Here is a 22,085-nt window from a genome sequence, read left to right as displayed (position 1 = left end):
ATATCTTCCAAAGAACAGGAACTACGTGACATTATTTGAATGTATTGAACGATCAGTGCTTATTGTGTCTTTTCTTGTTTTTCATTTAAATTACGTCTAAGCAATTGTCTTTTACAAAGAAACGTACTTATTAGTGGAATCGTTGATACATCAAAATAACGTAAACATCTATAAGCGTCAATGTGTATGTTCGACTCTTTACCAAACTCATTAATATATAATAAAATTGAGAATGGAAATAGGGAATGTGTCAAAGAGACAACAACCCGACCGTAGAAAAAAACTACAGCAGAAGGTCACCAACAGGTCTTTAATGTAGCAAGAAATTCCCGCACCCGGAGGCGTCCTTCATCTTGCCCCTAAACAAATATATACTAGTTCAGTGATAATGAACGCCATACTAATTTCCAAATTGTACACAAGAAAGTAAAATTAAAATAATACAAGACGAGCAAAGGCCAGAGACTCATGACTTGGGACAGGCGCAAAAATGCGGCGGGGTTAAACATGTTTGTGAGATTTCAACCCTCCCCTATACATCTAGCCAATGTAGAAAAGTAAACGCATAACAATACGCACATTAAAATTCAGTTCAAGAGAAGTCCGAGTCTGATGTCAGAAGATGTAGGCAAAGAAAATAAACAAAATTGACAATAATGCATAAATAACAACAGACTACTACATCCAGACATATTTTATTCCTACCCTTTAACTGTATTATACTGATTGATTCAGTCCTCTCCTTTAATAGTGCTGGTCATAAAACTACCAACATCATAACATAAACCCACCATTGTTTTCTAAAAAATGTCCTGTTCCAAGTCAGGAATACGACCGTTGCTCTCAAAATAGTTCGTTTTCATGTATGTTCCGTTGTTTTCTTTTTGTATTTAATGTGTTTCCCTCGGTTTAAACTATAACAAAGATTTGTTTTTCTCAATCGATTGATGACTTTTTACAGCGATATACTAGTGTTTCCATTAAGTGCAATATAATATACACGTTATTAAATATAATATCAACCTGCTGTTAAACCATTGCATAAAATACTGCTAAACAATAATAAGACTTAATTTTCAAGATAATATAGCTCGGTATCAATATTATATGAAACATCTTCATGGCTTCTAATGGTTTGGTCTGTCATTCGCTTCTGTGATATAAACATTTGTCACCTTGACGTGTCCTCTTAATCGATTTAATCGATTAAAATTATAGTAAATAACTGTTGCCTAAACTTATGCAATCTTTTCTATTTGACATTCATAAATCAATATTATTATTTATTTTTTGTTGCGTTTATCAAAGGATGTTGACCTCGGTGAAAGGACATATTATAACCTACCGAGTTAGACTATTTACCGGATGTTTTATAACTTGAGCAACACGACGGGTGCCATATTATTTTCAATACAAAATTAATACAGTAAGTGCATAATGTCTTGTTATTGGAAGTTGATACCTACACGTATGTCATCTAAATATACACGTATGTCATCTAAATATACACGTTTGTCATCTATATATACACAATGGTGATGATGATGATGATGATGATGAGGAGGAGGAGGAGGAGGAGGAGGAGGAGGAGGAGAAGGATGAGGAGGAGAAGGAGCAGGATCAGAAGGAATTACTCATTTTATCAATGCTGCGAATTGATATTATATATAGTCACGATCGACAATTTCTAAAAGATAAATTTTGACACCAGTAATCGTCTTATCTTTTTTTTCACTGTCAATCATTACATGTCATGTAAGAGTTCTATTATTGTATATTATAAAGACTACTTATCATACGGAAGACCGTACAGTGATCTATATTTATTAGATTCTTTTTCTTTTGCACCCTGGTGAGATGGCAATCATTCCACATCTTCTTATTTTCATAATTACCAAGTACCTTCTCCAAGCAAGCTTAGATTTTGCAACATCATATTTCTATTTTTCATTTGTAAAAACAACTACTTAATCTATTGTTATAGGTATTAAACAATGTTAATAATTGAGATTTTATTTAATCAAAAATTGTGTCGAAGCAACTATCTGATAACAAGAAACCAAATTGTCAAAGGACCATTTAATGCAACCACCAATTACGATAACACTTATCAACCGCAATGAGCTGGTTCATTTTCATGATGAGGATAGTCCCCATAGTCATGATAGTAGTTTACATTACATTAGTAATCACTGTTTCGAACAGAGGTCGTACATGCTATTTCATTATAAACATACGACACTTTACATATTGTTTTATCTACATTGATTGGCATACACTTTAAACGCTGGTTTAGTCTACAGAATACTTAATAAAATGTTAGAAAACCAAAGAAATTTATAAAATTGACATTCACTTAAAACGCTGGTTTAACCTACAGAATACTTAAAAAAATGTTTAAAAAAACAAAGTTATAAGTTGTAGAGCACGGATGACCAAAAACAAACATATGAAATTTAAAAAGGTAATATTTATTTTGAAAACATCTACGAAGACCTGATAAATAACCAAATCAGGTTCTGTATTTATTAAAATATCCAGTTTAGTCCACTGCAGGAATTTTAAGCTATTTCCTCGCAATAAATTCAGTATGATTCAGTTGCTTTAAAAACAAATCCAGTATGTTGATGTTTACAAATGAATAGCAGTTTACCGCAATAACTACAAAATAATTTGGTTAATAAGAAGCAATTAATCGCAACCGTTGAATGCATACATTCATAAAATAACGAATTAATTTATTACACGCTTTTGTATTTATTTAATGTCTAAAGCTCAAATTGTGTAAATCTAAATCTTGTTTTGGAACACGAGATGTTTGATATGATTGGAATAAATATTTATGATAACAGTACAAATAGGCATCTGTGAACTGAATAAAGCAAATAAAAGGTCGGGGAAATTGAACATATCTTACTAACAAGCACCGATATCAAAATAGTTCAATAATTTACGAAAAATATGACGTTACTTTGAAAAGTTTGCCCCAATTTATGTATCAACACTTAAAAAAAAATTCATTCTTAAAGATAAGTGGAAGAAAAATATTTAAGGTAATGCAATACACATTCTGGGAAAAGACAAAAAACGATAAAAAAAAAGTCGGTAATACACCGACTGTTTACTAACACATTACCACATATAATAAAGCTACATCCGATACGTCAATGTGTCTAGGTTAAGTTAGTAGATTTCGCATTGTAAGTTCTCTTAATTAAATTGTAGTATACGAATAAGTATAGAAAGTTGATAAAAAAGTAACTTGATACGGGAAATATCTTGTCAAGAACATGAACTTCGTGACATTTTCAAATGTATTGAACGATCAGTGCGTATTGTGTCCTTTCTTGTTTTTCATTAAAATTACGTCTACGCAATTGTCTTTTACAAATAAACTTTATTATAAGAGGAATAGTTGATACATCAAAATAACGTAAACATCTAAAAACGTCCATGTATTATTTTCTATTCTTTACCAAACTCATTAAACATCAGTATGTTAACCTAATCATTCATTGGATGATGACGAAAAACAAGTGCAATGTTAACAATTATGGTAACTTATTGCTTCTTATTTAGTTGTAAGATAGAATGGACAGTACCAAATGGATATTGTGTGTAGTATACCGCTGTTAAGAAGTCATAAATTGATTGAGAGACAACAAATTTGAGTTACAAACTAAAAACCGCGGGAGACACATCAACTATAAGAGGAAAACAAAGGAACAACAGAAACACTGAAGTGTAACAAAAGCACACGTCAATACAACAGACACAGAAACAATTTTTTTGACAATAACTGACATATTCCTGACTCAGTCAAGGACATTTAAGAGCCTGTCCATGAGAAAACCATGCAAAATAGTCCGGTATCAATATTTGCCAATCTTTATGAAATCTTGTTTGTAGGTTTACCTTACCATAACTACTGTAAATAAATATAATATTTTGATTTGATGTATATATCTTGGCGGTAGGGGCCGCCACCTGTAATTTGGAAATTTTTGGATGAAAACCAACAGAAAATACACAAAATAAGCATTTTTTGAAACAATATTTAATGTATTTATAAACATATTATCAACAAAAGTGGCATCAATTATAAAACATAACACAAAGACCTTTTCATAGCCATATCTGCCATAAAAAAAAATGAAGTTACCCAAGGGCAGATAACTCTGTAAATTTAGCAATTTTTTCAAATTTCCTATTTTCTAAAAAATGCCAAAGTTCATAGGGTTGTATATACTAAGATAACACTTTTATTTATTTCTTTTTGCTTTTTTTACAATTATTCAAGTCTTAATTGCTACCATATAACAGGTTTTGCTTTGCATTTGAATATTAATAAAAAAAAAATCCAATCCACTATCCCCCCTTTTTTTCAAACTTGAAAAATTGATAAAATTCAAGATTCAATAAAGTAAACAGTGACTTATTAAAAATGAACACTGGAGGTGGGGTTTTACTCAGATTATACAAGAAACTACATTAAATTAAATATTTCTTTTAAAATATATCGGTGGGTATGGACAATTAAAAATCATGGTGTTATTGGTTGACAACAAATTTGAGCAAAGGAAAAAAAAATGACACACTTCTTGCAAAATAATAATTCTACCAGATATTAAAATTTGGTCTTCATAAAAATTAATAAAAAGCAGACTACATAGAAATAATAAACACACAGTATTTAGAAAATGAAGTTTGGTTGCTTTAAAATGATAGGGGAGGGGGTGGCTTAACACCATTTTTTGCCTTTTAAAACAAATTATTTTCTGTGAAAGTACTTTATCAAATATTGCTGAATTAAATAAATAGAACATGAAAAGGTTGATATGATAAAATTCTGAACCTATTGTAGTAATGTATTTACACATTTTAAAACAGTCCTATCAAAAAGGGAGATAATTTATTATAAGGAGGTTAAAAACAAAAAAATACACAATTTTCTAAAATAAGGTAACCCCCTTTGTTTAAAAATATTTTGAAAAGAATTCATGAATAGTTAGTTTTTCCTTGCTTAAATTTATAGCCAACTTGTTTTTTTTTAAAGCACAAAAAGCTGTATTCTATAAAAATAAAATAACATTAATTAACGACTACATGACTATCTGATATCACTCGCCCCTCTTCTACAGAAAGCATGAATTTGTTTAACATGAAAAACATAACTGACCCCAAAACATTATTATAAGTCTGTGTATGTCCCTTAATGTAGCAATAATTTCAACATCTGAACATATAAATAATATAGTGTTTGACATACAATAAAATAACAACTTGCATGTAATCAAATAAAGATTAGTGAAAACAATGAGATAAATCTGGTCCTCTATAATTCTAATTATCTCCCATGGTAATATTTACAACAGTTTTATATAGAACAATGTTATACCACTAACACTTACTACTTACTTGCATGCTTTAGTTTGAGGATTGATTTTTTATTAACCAAACGGAACATTTGTATGTACTTACTAAAGTCTATTAAACTGTTCTGAACACTTAAAAAATGATTCTATAAATTTCATCATTACTTTTATGCTGTTTTTGTCCCTAGTTACTTTCTTTTTATTTCACATAAAAATTTTAACATACCCATAGGTGTTCAATCAATTTAATTTGTCTTATTAAAGTATCATTTGATTAATATTTCATCAGTAGAGGAAAAGAAAATGGGCAAAACCCAAATAATTAGCAAAAACTCAAGTATTTCAAGCTTTAAGTGTGACAATATCAATTTGAGAATTAACATACCAGGAGAGGTGTCCCATTATCAATTATGCTAATTACATCTTCTACTTTCCAGTTATTCTATACAATTAAAGTGGTACCTAACACTACAGTGAGATAACTTTGTAAAATCAGTTAAACGTTTTACTTACATTGTGTTGTATAGGTAATATTAAGCTTCTCAATGATTAAAATAAGTGTTTGTCAAACTGCTATATATGTATTTTTTCTGATTAAACAGTTGGTTCAAATTTTTTGAATTTTTTATATCTTTGTCAAACTTTAAGAATCAAAGTAAATACATGTACTTTGTCAAAATTTTATCAAAATTGAACGAGCCAAATTGATTTCAGTTAAAGTGTTGGGTACCAACTTAAAATGGATAATTGGGAACAACAATATCTGCATAATAATACAGCAATATATAGTTTATGAAAAATCATTTTCAGATGCCAAAGCAACATTGACCATGTCAGCATGATACTCCAATGCATCTATTTCAGCTAGGGCTTGTTGAAGATCTTCATCATTCTTGGTTTCTTTCTGAGTACCAGTATGAATTTCAATAGACTGTGCATTCTTTCTCACAAAGTTTGAAAACAGACTTCTTATTTGTGATGGTGAAAGCCATTCTTCCTGCTTAAATACTTTGTTCCCATCATCATCCCTTTTAGTTTTTAATTCTTCAGCTATATCCTCAAAATTTGGTCGTTTGCCTGTTGTGTTAAAATACTGATGTATTGAAGATATGTAGTCTTTGACTTTTGTTGAGAAACGTTTGACAGATTTAGAAGTTTTCAATGCCCAGCCTTCATTGTTAGAAACCGAAACAGTTGAAGGTGCTGTAGCTCGTACAAGCACTTTGTGTTCTCTCTCCACTGCAACACACTGTGAAGCCCAAGCTTTTTTAATAGAGTCAAACTGATTTTCTTTTTTATTATTGTACACATGATTACCAAGACAAAGATGGTTTTCCAGATAACATAATTTTGTATACACTTTTGAGCAAGACATATCAGGACATGGATACAACTGGTTATTTGGTTCAGAAATTGACTGATCAGTTTCATGGCCATCATTCCTTGGTACTTCTTCAATAGTTTGCTCTTCAGGTCTTACAGAGAGGATTTTCAAGGAACCTTTGTTGTTAAGCAAGATTGGGAATGGCTCTTCAACCTACAAAGAAGTAATATCCATATTACAAACATTACACATACAATGTATTAAGCTAGCATTCTACTAACTTAATTTAAAATGCCAATAAAAAATTGACCAAAAAGAAACCAAATGTAAATTAAGGTGCATATGACCTTGATTTTGTATCAATAACAGAATTGTTTGTACAAAATGTCATTAATTTACCATCCAGGTTATTGAAAAAGTTGGACCTAGAAACTAAGTCAAGCAAGTTGAAATGTATAAAAATTAAAAGAGTTGGTATGATTGCCAAATAGACCATAATTGATGAAATGAAGTGGTTGTAAGCAATTATAGGCAACCAGCTGCCTTCAACAATGTAAAAATCCAGACTGCATCATATAGCTGTTCTTGAAAGTCATTTATGCCATTTATATTAAGGAAGATATAAATACAAATTAGACAACAGGATATATATAAAAGTATAGAATATTTACACTTAACTAATAATATATTTATTTTCAATTTTTTAATGTATACTAAACCAGATTCACTTTTGTAGCCTTTTTAATCTTTTAAATTTAAATGTTTACTTTGAAAATGAACCTGTAAGCAGACAACAGATATCTAAAACATTAGTGAAGTGTAAATTTTACATATGCAATATTCCATACAATTATTACGTCTTCCTATTGCTATGTTTTTTTACCGTAAATCCAGTCAATGTTGCACTATCTTTAAACTGATTGGGTGGCAAAAAGCTTCCAGTACCAATCTTATAGGCCCGTCTGCATGTCACTCCATTTTCGTGAAATGTGATGTTATTCATTTGACTGATGTTGGGAATTTTGGACAACATTTTTCTCTCGTGTTGATTGTCCACAGATACCACTGATGCCAATACACCTTTAACCCCACCATTTGCATGAAGTGCTGCTCTCATGTCTTGTGGTGTAACTATATCATGTCCTTCTCCAGAGTACCTGTAAAATAAAATGAAAGTACATAAGTAAAGACATTAACCAACAACTAGCAAACTGGTTTAACCTCGCAATATACTGGGTCTGTCCCAAGTCAGAATCCTGTGATACAGTTTATTGCTATATATCCTATATGATTTTCGTTCATTTTTTATTTGTACATGAATCAAGCTGTTCGTTGCTTAAATTGATTTTACTCATTGTTGAAGGCTCTTCTTTCATTGTGTGGTTTAGTGCTGCTTCATGTTTATTGTCATTGTCCAATATTTATTTATTTCTTATATTTTCTCCTAAAAAATTATTTATATATGACTTGAAATCATAACTGTCTAAAGGGTATGAACATATTTGTTTAAAAAAAGTTACCTGATCATATGCATTTTGCAATGAGCAGTCTTGGCATCACAGATGTCTTTCCCACTTTGTGCCTCACTGAAGTTGTATTGGAGAACCTTGATGGATGAACATGAGTTCAGATGCTGAATAAAAGAAAGCAGTGGTGCGCAGTGATAACATCCTGCATTGTCACTCTTCAAGAAGACCTCTTTCACTGGAGTCCTGACTGACAGTTGGTTTAACAAGTCTGTTAGTATATGGGCAACTGAGAACCAACCCTGAGTTCCTAACTGCAGAATATGGACAAAGGTTTGAACATCAAATTTGTCTGTATGAGTTGCAGGTGATTCACCTAAAATCTGTGAAGTTGTTATTACAGAAGAAATGTGCCAACCAATGCCTTTTTTCCCATAGAAATCAGCTTGTGTTTCTCTGTGTTTGATAGGTAGGAACTTCATTGCCCAGTCCATTACAATTAAACATTGATGAGATTTTAATTGTAATAGTACATCTCTACGTGCTTGTTCTTGGTGTACTGTTCTAATACAATGAGCTTTCCAAGTTGATAAGTTTAAAGTGGATATCTGCAAGTCATGGGTTATCTCCTCTTGGATGTCAGCAGGAATCGCGTTTCTGACAGATGATACTGCATCCAACATAACTGTATCCAGTACCCCTGTTGTTGAGCAGTCATCACAGGATTGATCATGGTCATGCTCACATTTGTCGCTGAAACATTTTGATGTTGGATCACTAAGGCTGTATGTAGAACAGTGTTCTGCACATTTTGATTTGTTTTCCACATGCCCCTTCATCTCAAACTTCAGGTGTTGATTCACATGATCAAGTAATGATTTAAGCTTGACTACACCTTCAGAAGATAAACCAAACATTTCCAATTTGGACACAATTTTAAGTAGAATATCAATTGCACGCATACCTTCAGAAGTGATATTGTCAAGTCCATGCATGTTTTTCTTTTGTGATGCTGCACAAGCCTTAACAATGTTAAACAGTGTGGATCTGCCTAGGCACTCATAACCCTCATCATTGCAGTATTGGCTGTATGCACTCACAAGTCTAGATGCAATTACATTTCTTACAACCTTAGGTATAGTTATCTCTAATCCAGATGACAATTTTAAGGTCTTGGATCCATAACCAACAGCCTGATGGTAAGTGGGGCAAGAAATAAATTCAATGAAATGCATTACTCTTGGCATGCTCAATCTGGAACGGTAGACCTTTGGTGGATTTATTAATTGTCCTGGAAATGTTAGTGTTGCATGTCTTCGGGCAGCATCAATTTTAAAAACACTAAGTCCTGGTACCAGTTCCATTAATCTTTCCTTTGTATGCTTATTTGCAAATAGGGATAAAATTTGCATCTGACTTAATCTGTTGTTCTGCTGTTGATAGGATGCAATCAGTGCCTCAGTCATTGTGTCAGGTTTGTCTTCTTTTAATGATATCCACTTCTTGCACACATCTGTCAAAAGATTATTTTCTTGACCTGGTGCAACATACTGTGCAATCAACTGGATAGCTTCTGTAATTATTTTGGTATAATATGAGGATGAACTTTTTGAGAGGCTAGTCCATGGCAACTGTAGCTGTGAATTTAGGGCAGGAAAATTTCTGGAAAGCATTTTCATTGCAGCATTGAAAATCTCTCTTGGAGCCATGTTTTCTTCTTCCCAATCAGATGTCGTGGTCTGGGAAAATGTCTGAGTGGATTGTGATGATAGTAGAAAGTCACATTCTGAATCTGAAAAAAAAATCAAATTATAATGTTTTTTTTAGAACTTTGGACGGTACACTTTGATATCTAACAAAGTTAAACTTTGGACCCCAATTTGGTCCAACTTGAAACTAGGGCCCATTATCAAAAATTTAAATGCATGTATAGTTTAAGCATATATATATTATCAAAGAACCCCATATTTTCAATTTTTATTAAAATAAAACTCAGTAAAATTTTGGACCATTATGTGAACCAATTCAATAAAGAGCCAAAAATCAAAATTCAAAATACATGGTTCGATTTAGCATGTCAAAGCATTCAAGAATAAAACCCCATTGAAATTGGTCAAGAAATAAGCAATTTATACTATGCATTATAAAAGTATTGTTTTTCAACCAAATGGGGGGCAGCAACCCAACAACCGGCTGCCCAATTCATTTGACAATTTCTGGGCAGATAGATTTTGACCTGATAAACAATTTAACCCCTTGTCAGATTTGCTCTAAATGCTTTGGTTTCAGAGTTATAAGCCAAAATCTACATTTTACCCCTATGTTCTATTTTTAGCCATGGCTGCCATCTTGACTGGTAAGCTGGGTCACTGCACACATTTTTTAAACTAGATACCCCAAGGATGGTTGTGGCCAAGTTTGTTTAAATTTGGCCCAGTAGTTTCAGAGGAGAAGATTTTTGTAAAAGATAACAAAAATTTATGAAAATTTGGTAAAAAATGACTATAAAGGTCAATAACTCCTTAAGGGATCAACTGACCATTTTGGTCATGTTGACTTATATGTAGATCTTACATTGCTGAACATTATTGCTGTTTACAGTTCATCTCTATCTATAATAGCATTCAAGATAATAACTAAAAACGACAAAATTTCTTTAAAATTACCAATTCAGGGGCAGCAACCCATCAACCGGTTGTCCGATTCATCTGAAAATTTCAGAGCAGATAGATCTTCACATTATAAACAATTTAACCCCTGTCAGATTTGCTCTAAATGCTTTGGTTTCAGAGTTATAAGCCAAAATCTCCATTTTACCCCTATGTTCTATTTTTAGCCATGGCCGCCATCTTGTTTAGTTGGGGGGGGGGGGGGGGGGGGTCACCAGACACATTTTTTAAACTAGATACCCAAATGATGGTTGTGGACAAGTTTTATTAAAATTGGACTAGTAGTTTCGGAGGAGAAGATTTTTGTAAAAGTAAACAACGACAGACGCAGGACGAGGACAGACGATGGACGAGGGACGCCAAGTGATGAGAATAGTTCACTTGGCCCTTTGGGCTGGGTGAGCTAAAAATGATTATTTGGACACCTTTTTAGCCCTTTAATTTCTAAACGGTTAGAACTATATGTAACCCCCAAAATCAATCCCAGCCTTACTTTTTCAGTTTCAAACTCCGTGTTTAGATTTTATAGAGATCCATTCACTAAATCTAAGGTTATTGTCCATAAATTAAGTGTCTGTAGACTTCTCTGACGACAGCAAAAGTGATACAATTATCAATTTGAAATTTTGTTAACTGTGCATTTGCATTCAGGAATCGCAATCAAATTTATTTGTTCAAAGAGTGTTACTTTACATTTTTGATGAGTTAAGCCTTCCAATTGATATTTTATTGTTTGGTTTGCTATGTTCTGATGTTATGCTATTGTTTCAGAAAGGGTGAAGGTTTGGTATAATTCAAACGTTTAATCCCGCTGCAAATGTTTGCACCTCAGAAATCTGTCTACAGTAGTTGTTGTTTGTTTATGTAATTTATACGTGTTTCTCGTTTCTCATCTTTTTATATAGATTTGACTGTTGCCGTGTTGGATTTAGTGTGTGAATATTTTTACACTAGTAAATTTGGGAACCTTTATAGCTTTTTGTTTGGTATGAGCCAAGGCTCTGTGTTGAAGGCTGTACATTGACCTATAATGGTTTACTTTTATAAATTGTTATTTGGATGGAGAGTTGTCTCATTGGCACTCACACCACATCTTCCTGTATCTATATAAATTAGAAAGATCATATAATAGGGAACAGACAGAATACGGACAACAGACGCATAGACTGAAAAACATAATTGATATAGGTGGGTAAAAAAAAAATTAATGATGCAAACACTTGTTATATGCCATAAACATTAATGATCTGATCGTTTTGATAAACTTATTGATGGGATATAGAGATAGAGGATGTTTTTTTTTTATAACTGAACTGAAGAAAGCACATGTATATTCTGATCTGAGAGAAGGAAATCATAGATTTTTTTGTTGAAGGATTCTTGCCCTATGTAGATTATTGCGTTGCGTTGTGTATTTGATCGTAAGTTAACTAAAGCGTTAAAGATAGAACTACGTCTGCCATTATACATTTCTATTCCATACAACATAAAGTATAACAATTACGCGAGGTCACAAAGATAGCGGCCGTACCGCAAAAAGGTACGTTAATATTAGCGCAATTCTTAACATTCTGGGGCCGCAGAAAATGATATTTAACTTAAATTTGAAATACAATATGAAAAATTCGTAAATTGTGACATAAAAAGAAATAACATCATATTTAAAGTCTCTCAATAGTATTTTAACTGTTCACGTCTGAATAATTTAACACTTTTACAAGTCTATATAATAACTGGAGTTAATTGAACAGTCTATACATCCACTAATTTCTTCAGGGCAGAAAAGTTTCAATGTTACACCCCCACCCCCATTGCTCATTGTCCCAGGTCAATAACTAAAAAATATTGTATTTCTTTTATAATATGTTATAAATTGATATTTTAGCAAAATAGAGTTTGATTTCTTGTAAAAACAAAAACAGTGCAATAATTTCTGAATTGACAGAATATTTACTTATTTATGAAAAGGAATAGTACTGTAAACACTTACTGGTGAAAGCTAAATTATCAGATTCTTCTGCATTCGAAATTCCTGTTTCTGTTGTGAATAGTCTTTCTGAACTGTCGTTAAATTTTCCTAAAACATTATGAAAATAATGAAAACAAAAATATAAATTGAAAACTTATTTTTGTTGTTGTCGTCTTTGGGATGAACAGCAGCGGAAAAAGCGCTATTTCTTTGCTTTTTGTGTGTTTTTTTGCTGTGCATGAACTAATTTTGTGTCAATGATGGATACATGTACCACATATCCTTTGTTTTTATATAAATGTTAACAGGCATTATAACTAGAAATCCACACAAAAAAATACCACAAAAATACTTCTCAACAAACATAATTTGGACAAAAAAAAGTCTAAACAAGAGGTGCACAATGACATTATAATAAAATTTCAGAAATTCAATCAGGAACTGCATAGTCGGAAAAAAGGACAAGCCTATTTTAAAACAGACAGTTCATTTATAAATATGTTTTGGTGTTTAGTATAATGTCAATTTTCAGTAACTAGTACACAACTTTTGAGGACCACCTCCAAGTTCAGGATTTTCTCGCTGCGTGGAAGACCCATTGGTGACCTTTGGCTGTTGGTTGCTCTTTGGTTGGGTTATTGTCTCATTGACATATTCCACATTTCCATACTAAATTTAAACCCCATCTCTATATATATTCTTGAATATGTACCTTGCCCACTTCAAGAAGTAAGGAGTACACTTACTAGGCACATTTATTTTTACTTCATCTACAAGTTTGTACATACCAATATCAGTTATCAAAGCCTGCTTGCTGTCTTGAGATACAGGATACTTTCTGATGCATGAGTAACATATTCCTAAAAGAAAGAGAAATAATTTACAATGATGCATGTATATATGTATATTATAAATATTACACATAGTAACCCAAAGATAAGTAGGTATTGCAGACAAAGAATTTTAACAAAAAATGTAGTAATTCTAAAACAAATGTCCTCCACTTAGTACATGTACATGTAGTTTAAACTCTAATAATAATTGTAGGCTTGAAAGACAAAATACAAACTTTGTCTCAAGTCATTTTTCAGTTAAAACAATTCATACCATAACATCATGTACAGTGACTAAAATTATTATTTTATATAGGGACCTCAAGCTTGCACATGTAGATCATGTACAAATGAAAAAAATTTGATAATTAAAATGTGTATTTACATTTTTCTAGTTCGACTCATAATATAGTCATATTTGTAAATTCAATATATCTTAAAGTGCCCTGTGGAAGTCAAATCATGCTAAATGTGTGTAACTTTTGGTAAACTTCTTTGTGATTGTTGACTAAATTTTGACAGGAAAATTTTATTCATATGGCAGATTTTGTTATCAATATTATTTGATGGCTTACAAATGTAGTTTATCACAGTTGGTGTGAGTCAGTTTTCAAATGATTCTGCTCTGACCAGTGCTCGGTCTATATAACACCTGCAGTGAGGTGATAGTTTCTGTTGATCTGTGTTAGTGTTATCATGTACATGTACATTTGTACCAATCTGTGTTGACATACATGACATATGCATAGTAATTAAAACCCCCCCCCCCCCAACAAAAAAACCCACCACCACCACAAACTAATTGTCTAAGAGTATCTCCCAAATATTTTTATACACATGACATTGATGTTTTGTAAGAATTTTATTTCATCGAGTATTTCATATGAAGTGCATTTACATGTATAACCCACTCCCCCGCCCCCTTTTCCATACAAAGTTTTATCTAAAGAAATTTTATCACTTTTAAATCATACTAGAAATTTGTACCTGAACCAACTGGCAGAGATATTCTCTTTGTCATCCACAGCTCTTTGCATACTGATGCTGGTATGCCCCTGCTTGGTTTTGCAACACTCTGGTCTGGATGTGTAGGTGACTGGCACTTTCTCGTTTGACGCCTCCAATATATTCCAAAATCATCCCTGTGTTTCGGGCATATGTAAATGTCACATGAAGAACAGTCTATTGAAAATATCCCACTTCTGTACAATATTAAAAGCCCTTCTGGTAGTTCATAGTCCGTGGAGTTACACCCAAGACTACGTAAATGGGTACTTGTGGGTTTGTCACATTTGGTTATATGGATACACGGGACATTTGAAGCATAATGTAATGATTGACCACATTCAGATTTATAAGCAAATGTACATTTCATTTCATTCTTTTTCTCACACTGCATAGTTATGCATTAATTACATATTTACAGATTGTCCATGAAATAATACAGCAGAAGATGTGGTTCTATTTTGTCTCCAATGTAAACATTAAAGAGTACAATCAGGGGAGGTAAATCAATCTTTTACTGGGGCATCATGAAGGTTTATTCTTATTTTTTGTACAGACAGAAATTAAAGAATAAGTTTGAGATTATAATTAAATCAAATATATCTACCAAATAAATATTTGAAATTAAAACTGTAATTTCCTAATAAAAACTATAGTATATGAATATTGGATGAAGATAGGAAAAATATTTTGATAATTAAATCTATCTAAAACCCTTGAATTTCTCAATTTTGACTTTAAAAAAATAATATTGTGTTTAAAATTTTTCCCTTCAATTATTTTCTATCTACCAGTAACTTTAAGATAAAATTAAGGAGTTCGTTGACAAGTAAATAGTATATTCTGCCTGGAATTCTTCTTTTTTTCATTAATTTTTTTGATTTTTTTGACATGCTCATAATGTCATTAAAACTTATTTGCAAAGCAAAAGCTTAGAGATTCTGAAGATACCAACCTTATGAAACATAAAAAGCACAACAAAAACAAAATTCAAGTGTTATCTTGCAAATTGTTAACTTCTAAAAACAGTAAGCAGCATCAACCTCTCTGTACCAATCATTTTCCAAAAGTTGGCATGATGCCAATTCATAACATTTGACGGTAAAAACCATTTTTATGCAGTTGAAAACATGTTTAACTTGCATTCTGTCAAAGAAAATTACTACATTTGCTATAAAAATGAAAAAAAAACTATTACAAAGATGGCCATTTTTTCATAAGAAAATGCTTGTGCCAATGCTTGAATGTGTTCTAAAAATAGAATTGCTTATTTCTAAAAATAGAATCAAATATTTGCACTTTTGATGGTTTTCACAGAGTCCCTACATGGTAGCCTTCGAGCTACATGTCACATAACATTATATTTCGAAACTAGCTTCCGGACGATTTTTGGCATATTGCATGGTTTTCTCATGGACAAGCTCTTAAAGAAACACATGGTGGTTTGAACCTGATTTGATGGCTAAAATGACAAAATACAACTTTGTTTTCATTCTATTAAGCAAACGTCATATTTTGCTTGTCGAAATGTTTACATCCAAACATATTTTATTCCTACCCTTTAACTGTATTATACTTTATTTATTCAGTCCCCTCCTTTAATAGTGCTGGTCATGAAACTACCAACATCATAACATCAACCCACCATTGTCTTCTGAATAATGTCCTGTTCCAAGTCAGGAATAGGACCGTTGCTCTCAAATTAATTCGTTTCTATGTATGTTACGTTGTTTTCTCCTTGTAGTTCATGTGTTTCCCTCGGTTAAAATTGAACCAAGATTTGTTTTTCTCTATCGATGTATGACTTTTTTATAGCGATATACTACTGTTTCCATTAAGTGCAGAATGAGTTACACGTTATTTAATATAATGTCAACCTGCTGTTTAACCATTGTAAAAGACAATAATGTGTCTTCATTTTTAAGATAATATAGCTCAGTATCAGTTCTATAAGAACATCTTCATGGCTTCTAACGGTTTGATTTGTCATTCGCTTTTGTGTCACCTTGACATGTCTTCTTAATCGATTTAAGCAATTAAAATTATGGTAAATAACTGTTGCCTAAACTTATGCAATCTTTCCTTTTTGACATTTATTAATCAATATCTCTCTTGATGGATGCAGTTTTTACTTTTATCAAAGGATGTTGACCTAGGTGAAGGGGCAGATTATGACTTACCGAATCAGATTATTAACCGGATTTGTTATTACATGAGCAACACGACGGGTGCCATATTATTCTCGAATACTAAGGTAATACAGCAAGTTCATATTGTATTGTTAGTGGAAGTTGATACCTACACGTATGTCATCTTAATATAAACAATGAGGAGGAGGAGGAGGAGGAGGTGGAGCAACAGGAGGAGGAAGAGCAGGAATGACTCATTTTATCAATTCTGTGAAATTATATTATCGTCACGATCGACAATTTCTAGAAGACAAGTTTTGACACCAATAATCCACCAACGATCGTCTTATCTTTATTTTCACTTTCAATCATTACATGTCATGTAAGAGTAGTACTGTTGTATATAATAATGACTACATATCATACTGAAGACCGTACAGTGATCTATGTATGTTCAATTCTATTTCTTTTGCTCTCTTGTGAGATGGCGCAATGAATCCACATCTTCTTATTTTCATAATTAACCAGCTTAGATTTTGCAACAACATTTTTTCATTTGTATAATCAACTACTTTATCTATTGTTTTAGGTATCTAACAATGTTAAGAATTGAGGTTTTATTGAATCAAAAAGTGTGTCGAAGCAATTATCTGATAACAAGAAACCAAATTGTCAAAGGACCATTTAATGCAAACAACAATTACGATAACACTTATAATCCGCAATAAACTAGTTTATTTTCATGATGAGGGTAGTCCCCATGATAGTAATTTTCATTACATTAGTAACCGCTGTTTCGAAAAGAGGTTAAACATATTATTTCATTATAAACAAACCACACCTTACATATTTTTTATTTACATTGATTGACATACACTTTGAACGCTGGTTTAGCCTACAGAATACTTAATAAAATGGTTCAAAACCAAAGAAAAATATAAAATTGACATTCACTTGAAGCTGGTTTAACCTACAGAATACTTAATAAAATGTTTGAAAACCAAATAAAGTCATAAGTTGAAGAGCACGGATGACAAAAAAAACATATGAACTTTAAAAAGGTAATATTTATTTTGAAAACATCTAAAAAGACTTTATAAATATTTAAATCAGGTTCTGTCTTTATGAAAATATCCAGTTAAATCCACTGCACGAATTTTAAGCTATTTCCTCGCAATAAATTCATGAAAATTTATATGCATTAAAGACAAATCCAGTATGTTGATGCTTAAAAGTGAATAGCAGTTAACCGCAATAACTACAAAATAATTTGGTTAATAAAAAGCAATAAATCGCAACCGTTGAATGCATACATTCATAAAATAACGAACGAACTTATTACATACTATTGTATTTATGCAATGTCTAAAGCTCAAATTGTGTAAATGTAAACCTTTTTCCGGAACAAGAGATGTTTGATATGATTGGAATACATAATTATGATAACAGTACAAATAAGCATATGTGAACTGAATAAAACAAATATAAAGTCGGGGAAATTGAACTTATCTTACTAACATGCCCCGATATGAAAATAGCTGAATAATTTATGTGATAGAAATATGACGTAACGTTGAAAAGTATGCCTCAATATATGTATAAACATTTAAGAGAAATTTCATTATTAAAGATAAGTGGAAGAAAAACACTAAACATTATGCTAAAGGCAATGCAATACACGTCTTGGAAAAGACAAAAAACGAAAGAAATACACCGATTGTTTACTAACACATTACCACATATAATAAAAGCTACATCCGATACGTCAATATGTGTCTGGGGTTTAGTTGGTACATTTAGCATTATAAGTAATCTTAATTAAATTGTAGTATACGTTTAAGTATAGAAAGTTGACAATGAAAAAACTTGACACGGGAAATATCTTGTCAAGAACATGAACTACGTGACATGTCTGAAATGTATTGAATGATCAGTGCTTATTGTGTCTTTTCTTGTTTTTCATTAAAATTACGTCTACGCAATTGTCTTTTACAAATAAACTTAATTATCAGAGGAATAGTTGATACATCAAAATAACGTAAACATCTAAAAGCGTCAATACATAACTTTCCATTATTTACCAAACTCATTTATATATAAGTCTGTTAACCTAATTATCCATTGGATGATGACAAAAAGTAAGTGAAATGCTAACAATTATGGTAACTAATTGCTTCTTATTTGGAATGGACAGTAGCAATTGGATAGCATGTGTAGTATACCGCTGTTAAAAAGTCATTACTGAGAGACAACACATTTGGGTTGCAAACTAACAACCGAAGGAAACATGTAAACTATAAAAGGAAAACAAAGGAATAATAGAAACACTAAAGTGCAACAAAAATAAACGCCAATGCAACACACATAGAAACAAACTATTTGATAACAAATGCCATATTCCTGACTAGGTAAGGGATATTAACAAAAATGGTGGGTTGAACCTGGTTTTATAGCTAACCATACACCGGAGTTATTGTCAATGTTAAATATACCTCTAAAATGACAAAATAACATTTATTTTTTTATTCTATTCAGCACATTTCAGGTTATACTTTTCGACATGTTTGCATTCAAACACATTTGATTTTCTCCCTTGAATTGTATAAATCGAAACGTGGCTTTCTTTGTATCCTGCAATTGATAATACTCTTTATTTATTTATTCCGTTCCCTCCTGTTTTAGTGCTGCTCATGAAACTAACAACATTATTATATCAACCCACCATGTTTTCCAAACAAAATGTTCTGTACCAAGTCAAAAGTATGGCCGTTGCTTTCAAATAGTTCGTTTCTATGTATGTTCATTTGCTTTCTTCATGTAGTTCACGTGTTTCAGTCGGTTTGAATTGTAACCAAGGTTTGATTTTCTAAATCGATTTATGACTTTTTAATAGCGATATACTAAAATATTGCCTTTATTAACTACAGAATAATTGACACATGATTTAAAATAATTCCAACCTGCTGTTTAATCATTGCAAAAATTACAGCTTAACAATAATAAATCTTCATTTGCTAGATAATATAGCTCGATAGCAATCCTATTAGAAACATCTTCATGTCTTTTACTGGTTTGAGTTGTCATTCGCTTCTGTGTTAACATATAAACTCATCATAGATATTATGACAAATCATTCATATTTATGCTAGAAGCGCGATTAGTCTAAAAAAGACTCATCAGTGACACTCGAAACAAAAAATGTTTAATAGGCCAAAATAGAGTACAAAGTAAACAGTTTCGTCTTAATATTAAATAATTGTCGCCTAAATTTATGCAATATTTCCTATTTGACTTTAAAAATCAATATCGCTATTTACCGATGCAATGTTTACGTTTATCAAAGGATGCTGACCTAGCTAAAAGGACAGGATATAGGCTTTTTTAAACTTACTTGTATATTCTCGACAACTAGTTCCGTGTTAATGTTCATTGCTTCTACGTAACATTACACACATACTGACAAATTATCATCAAAGAAACTGACCCATTGGTGGATTAAGATAATCAATTACAGTATAGTACATTGTATGCCAAACGACTCAAATTAAAGTTTGAGACATTCCATATCAGTACGAATAATGGTATAAAAAAACATTCATGTGTAAGATGCATTAATAAACATCGAGAGTAAAAATATACTTTAATATAAAACAGTGATGATAAAAAGTGTTTTGTTGACAAACTGATAAATAATGAGAATGAGTGTCGTGCTATCATTATATTCATTTGTATGCGAGTATCTTCACCATCTGTTAAAAGTAATGCATATTCAACCATTTGTGTTCTTTTGAATTAACATTTAATTTCATACTCCTTCACTGACTGAATTCTTAATTTCAAAGATTATCGCAACTGATCAAAAGTCTAGAATTAATCATAGTCAGTAAGATCAATCCGAAATTTCGTCAGTATCGACAAACGAAAATATTAATGGAATGATTCACTTTCATATTTTACAGTTTGTTCTGTTATTTGAAGCTATATGTAAAGAAATATTCTAAAATTTATTATTTTGCATGTTACAGATGATAATCCTTTCCACTATATATCCATTTTGTTGTATTGAAGCGTTACGTGATTTTCTCGTAATGGCACTGACATTGATATATCTCGCCATTGTGTCTCAAGATTGATCTATATTTGAGAGTCAATAGCAATAGCAATTTATAATAAAAACATATGTAGACTTTAATGCTAAACCTTGTTCAAAATATGACACTAATTGCGTATGAAATCCAAATGATTAGTTTTCTAAAGAAAATGCGACTTCGCAGGCTTAAACAAAAATCAACAGTGTCGGGGACTCAGGATTACCACCCACCCCCCAAAAAAAAAATACCTGCCTTTCATTTGATCAATCCTGATACCCCACGGTTTGTTCTACGACAAGAAAAAATATACAGTATGCATTATCCACAACATAATATTCTAATCTCATTTACATATTACGAATGTCTTTATTACTTTTATGATATACTAGAACACACCCGCGAAATCGCGGGCATTCAGAGCGTAGTTTAAAGTATGTAAAGTGTTGTTGGAAGAACTTTGTAAAATATTGAATGACTGGAGAATTTCAGGAAAATGCTTTTTTTTATCCTTTCTCCTTTATTTCCAATATTCTATTTTTTTGGTTTTCTATCAATTTCAATATGAACATACATTTAGTATGTTATGAACATTCAAGTAAGGAGCCTGTAATTCAGTGGTTGTTGTTTGTTTATGTGTTACATAATTGTTTTTGTTCATTTTTTTGTACATAAATAAGGCCGCTAGTTTTCTGGTTTGAATTGTTTTACATTGTCAGTTCGGGGCCTTTTAAAGCTGAGTATGCGGTATAGGCTTTTCTCGTTGTTGAAGGTCGTACTGTAACCTATAGTTGTTAATATCTGTGTCATATTAGTCTCTTGTGTAGAGTTGTCTCAACGTGGCAATTATACCACATCTTCTTTTTTTTTGTAATCAATGAATTTTGTAAAAGATTTAATGACTGAAGATTTCAGACAAGGTATAAAAAGTTTACATGAATATTTTTTGCGCTTATCTGTATATTATGAACATTCATTACTATATAAATATAGTGTATTTACTTTCAATTCTAAGTTTACTAATCGATCCATAGTGGTCATTGATATAATATACAGACCCTCTCTATTTAATAAACTCTGTGACTGCCGTGGATAGTAAACTTGAAAATGATAGCAGATAGAATTCTGAAAATACACTTTATTCTTTGTATATGTATGTTAAAAGTATACAGAAAAACGCAAACCGGAAGTCTAATCTGACTTAAAATTTCGTCCAATGACGGGACA

General features: G+C 31.7%; 2 protein-coding genes across 2 annotated transcripts; both read right to left on the bottom strand.

Moving 5' to 3' along the window:
• Window positions 1-4,046: 4,046 nt before the first annotated feature.
• Window positions 4,047-9,047, bottom strand: LOC134694722 (uncharacterized). Its single transcript, XM_063555763.1, has 3 exons — window positions 8,220-9,047; window positions 7,583-7,856; window positions 4,047-6,912 (listed from the first exon to the last, which is right to left on the bottom strand). Exons 1-3 carry the CDS (start codon window positions 9,002-9,004, stop codon window positions 6,166-6,168), a joined length of 1,806 nt encoding a protein of 601 aa, XP_063411833.1. The 5' UTR covers window positions 9,005-9,047; the 3' UTR covers window positions 4,047-6,165.
• Window positions 9,006-15,122, bottom strand: LOC134694169 (uncharacterized). Its single transcript, XM_063555168.1, has 5 exons — window positions 14,624-15,122; window positions 13,592-13,663; window positions 12,825-12,911; window positions 9,061-9,957; window positions 9,006-9,010 (listed from the first exon to the last, which is right to left on the bottom strand). The coding sequence occupies exons 1-5, from the start codon at window positions 15,033-15,035 to the stop codon at window positions 9,006-9,008; spliced, it is 1,473 nt and encodes a 490-aa protein (XP_063411238.1). The 5' UTR covers window positions 15,036-15,122.
• Window positions 15,123-22,085: the final 6,963 nt, after the last annotated feature.

This window comes from Mytilus trossulus, chromosome 13, assembly GCF_036588685.1.
Source record: "Mytilus trossulus isolate FHL-02 chromosome 13, PNRI_Mtr1.1.1.hap1, whole genome shotgun sequence".
Taxonomy (NCBI): domain Eukaryota; kingdom Metazoa; phylum Mollusca; class Bivalvia; order Mytilida; family Mytilidae; genus Mytilus; species Mytilus trossulus.
This window is presented reverse-complemented; position numbering and strand designations above follow the sequence as displayed.

What these genes read in the sequence shown, in the direction of transcription:
- LOC134694169 (XM_063555168.1), bottom strand. Translation starts at nt 15,035, where the DNA reads ATGCAGTGTGAGAAAAAGAATGAAATGAAATGTACATTTGCTTATAAA. An exon ending in ATCTCTGCCAGTTGGTTCAG is followed by an intron (nt 13,664 to 14,623) that starts GTACAAATTTCT and finishes TCTTTCTTTTAG; the next exon opens with GAATATGTTACTCATGCATC. An exon ending in GGCTTTGATAACTGATATTG is followed by an intron (nt 12,912 to 13,591) that starts GTATGTACAAAC and finishes ATAATGTTTTAG; the next exon opens with GAAAATTTAACGACAGTTCA.
- LOC134694722 (XM_063555763.1), bottom strand. Translation starts at nt 9,004, where the DNA reads ATGAAGGGGCATGTGGAAAACAAATCAAAATGTGCAGAACACTGTTCT. An exon ending in TGCAAAATGCATATGATCAG is followed by an intron (nt 7,857 to 8,219) that starts GTAACTTTTTTT and finishes TTTATTTTACAG; the next exon opens with GTACTCTGGAGAAGGACATG. An exon ending in CAACATTGACTGGATTTACG is followed by an intron (nt 6,913 to 7,582) that starts GTAAAAAAACAT and finishes ACTTCTTTGTAG; the next exon opens with GTTGAAGAGCCATTCCCAAT.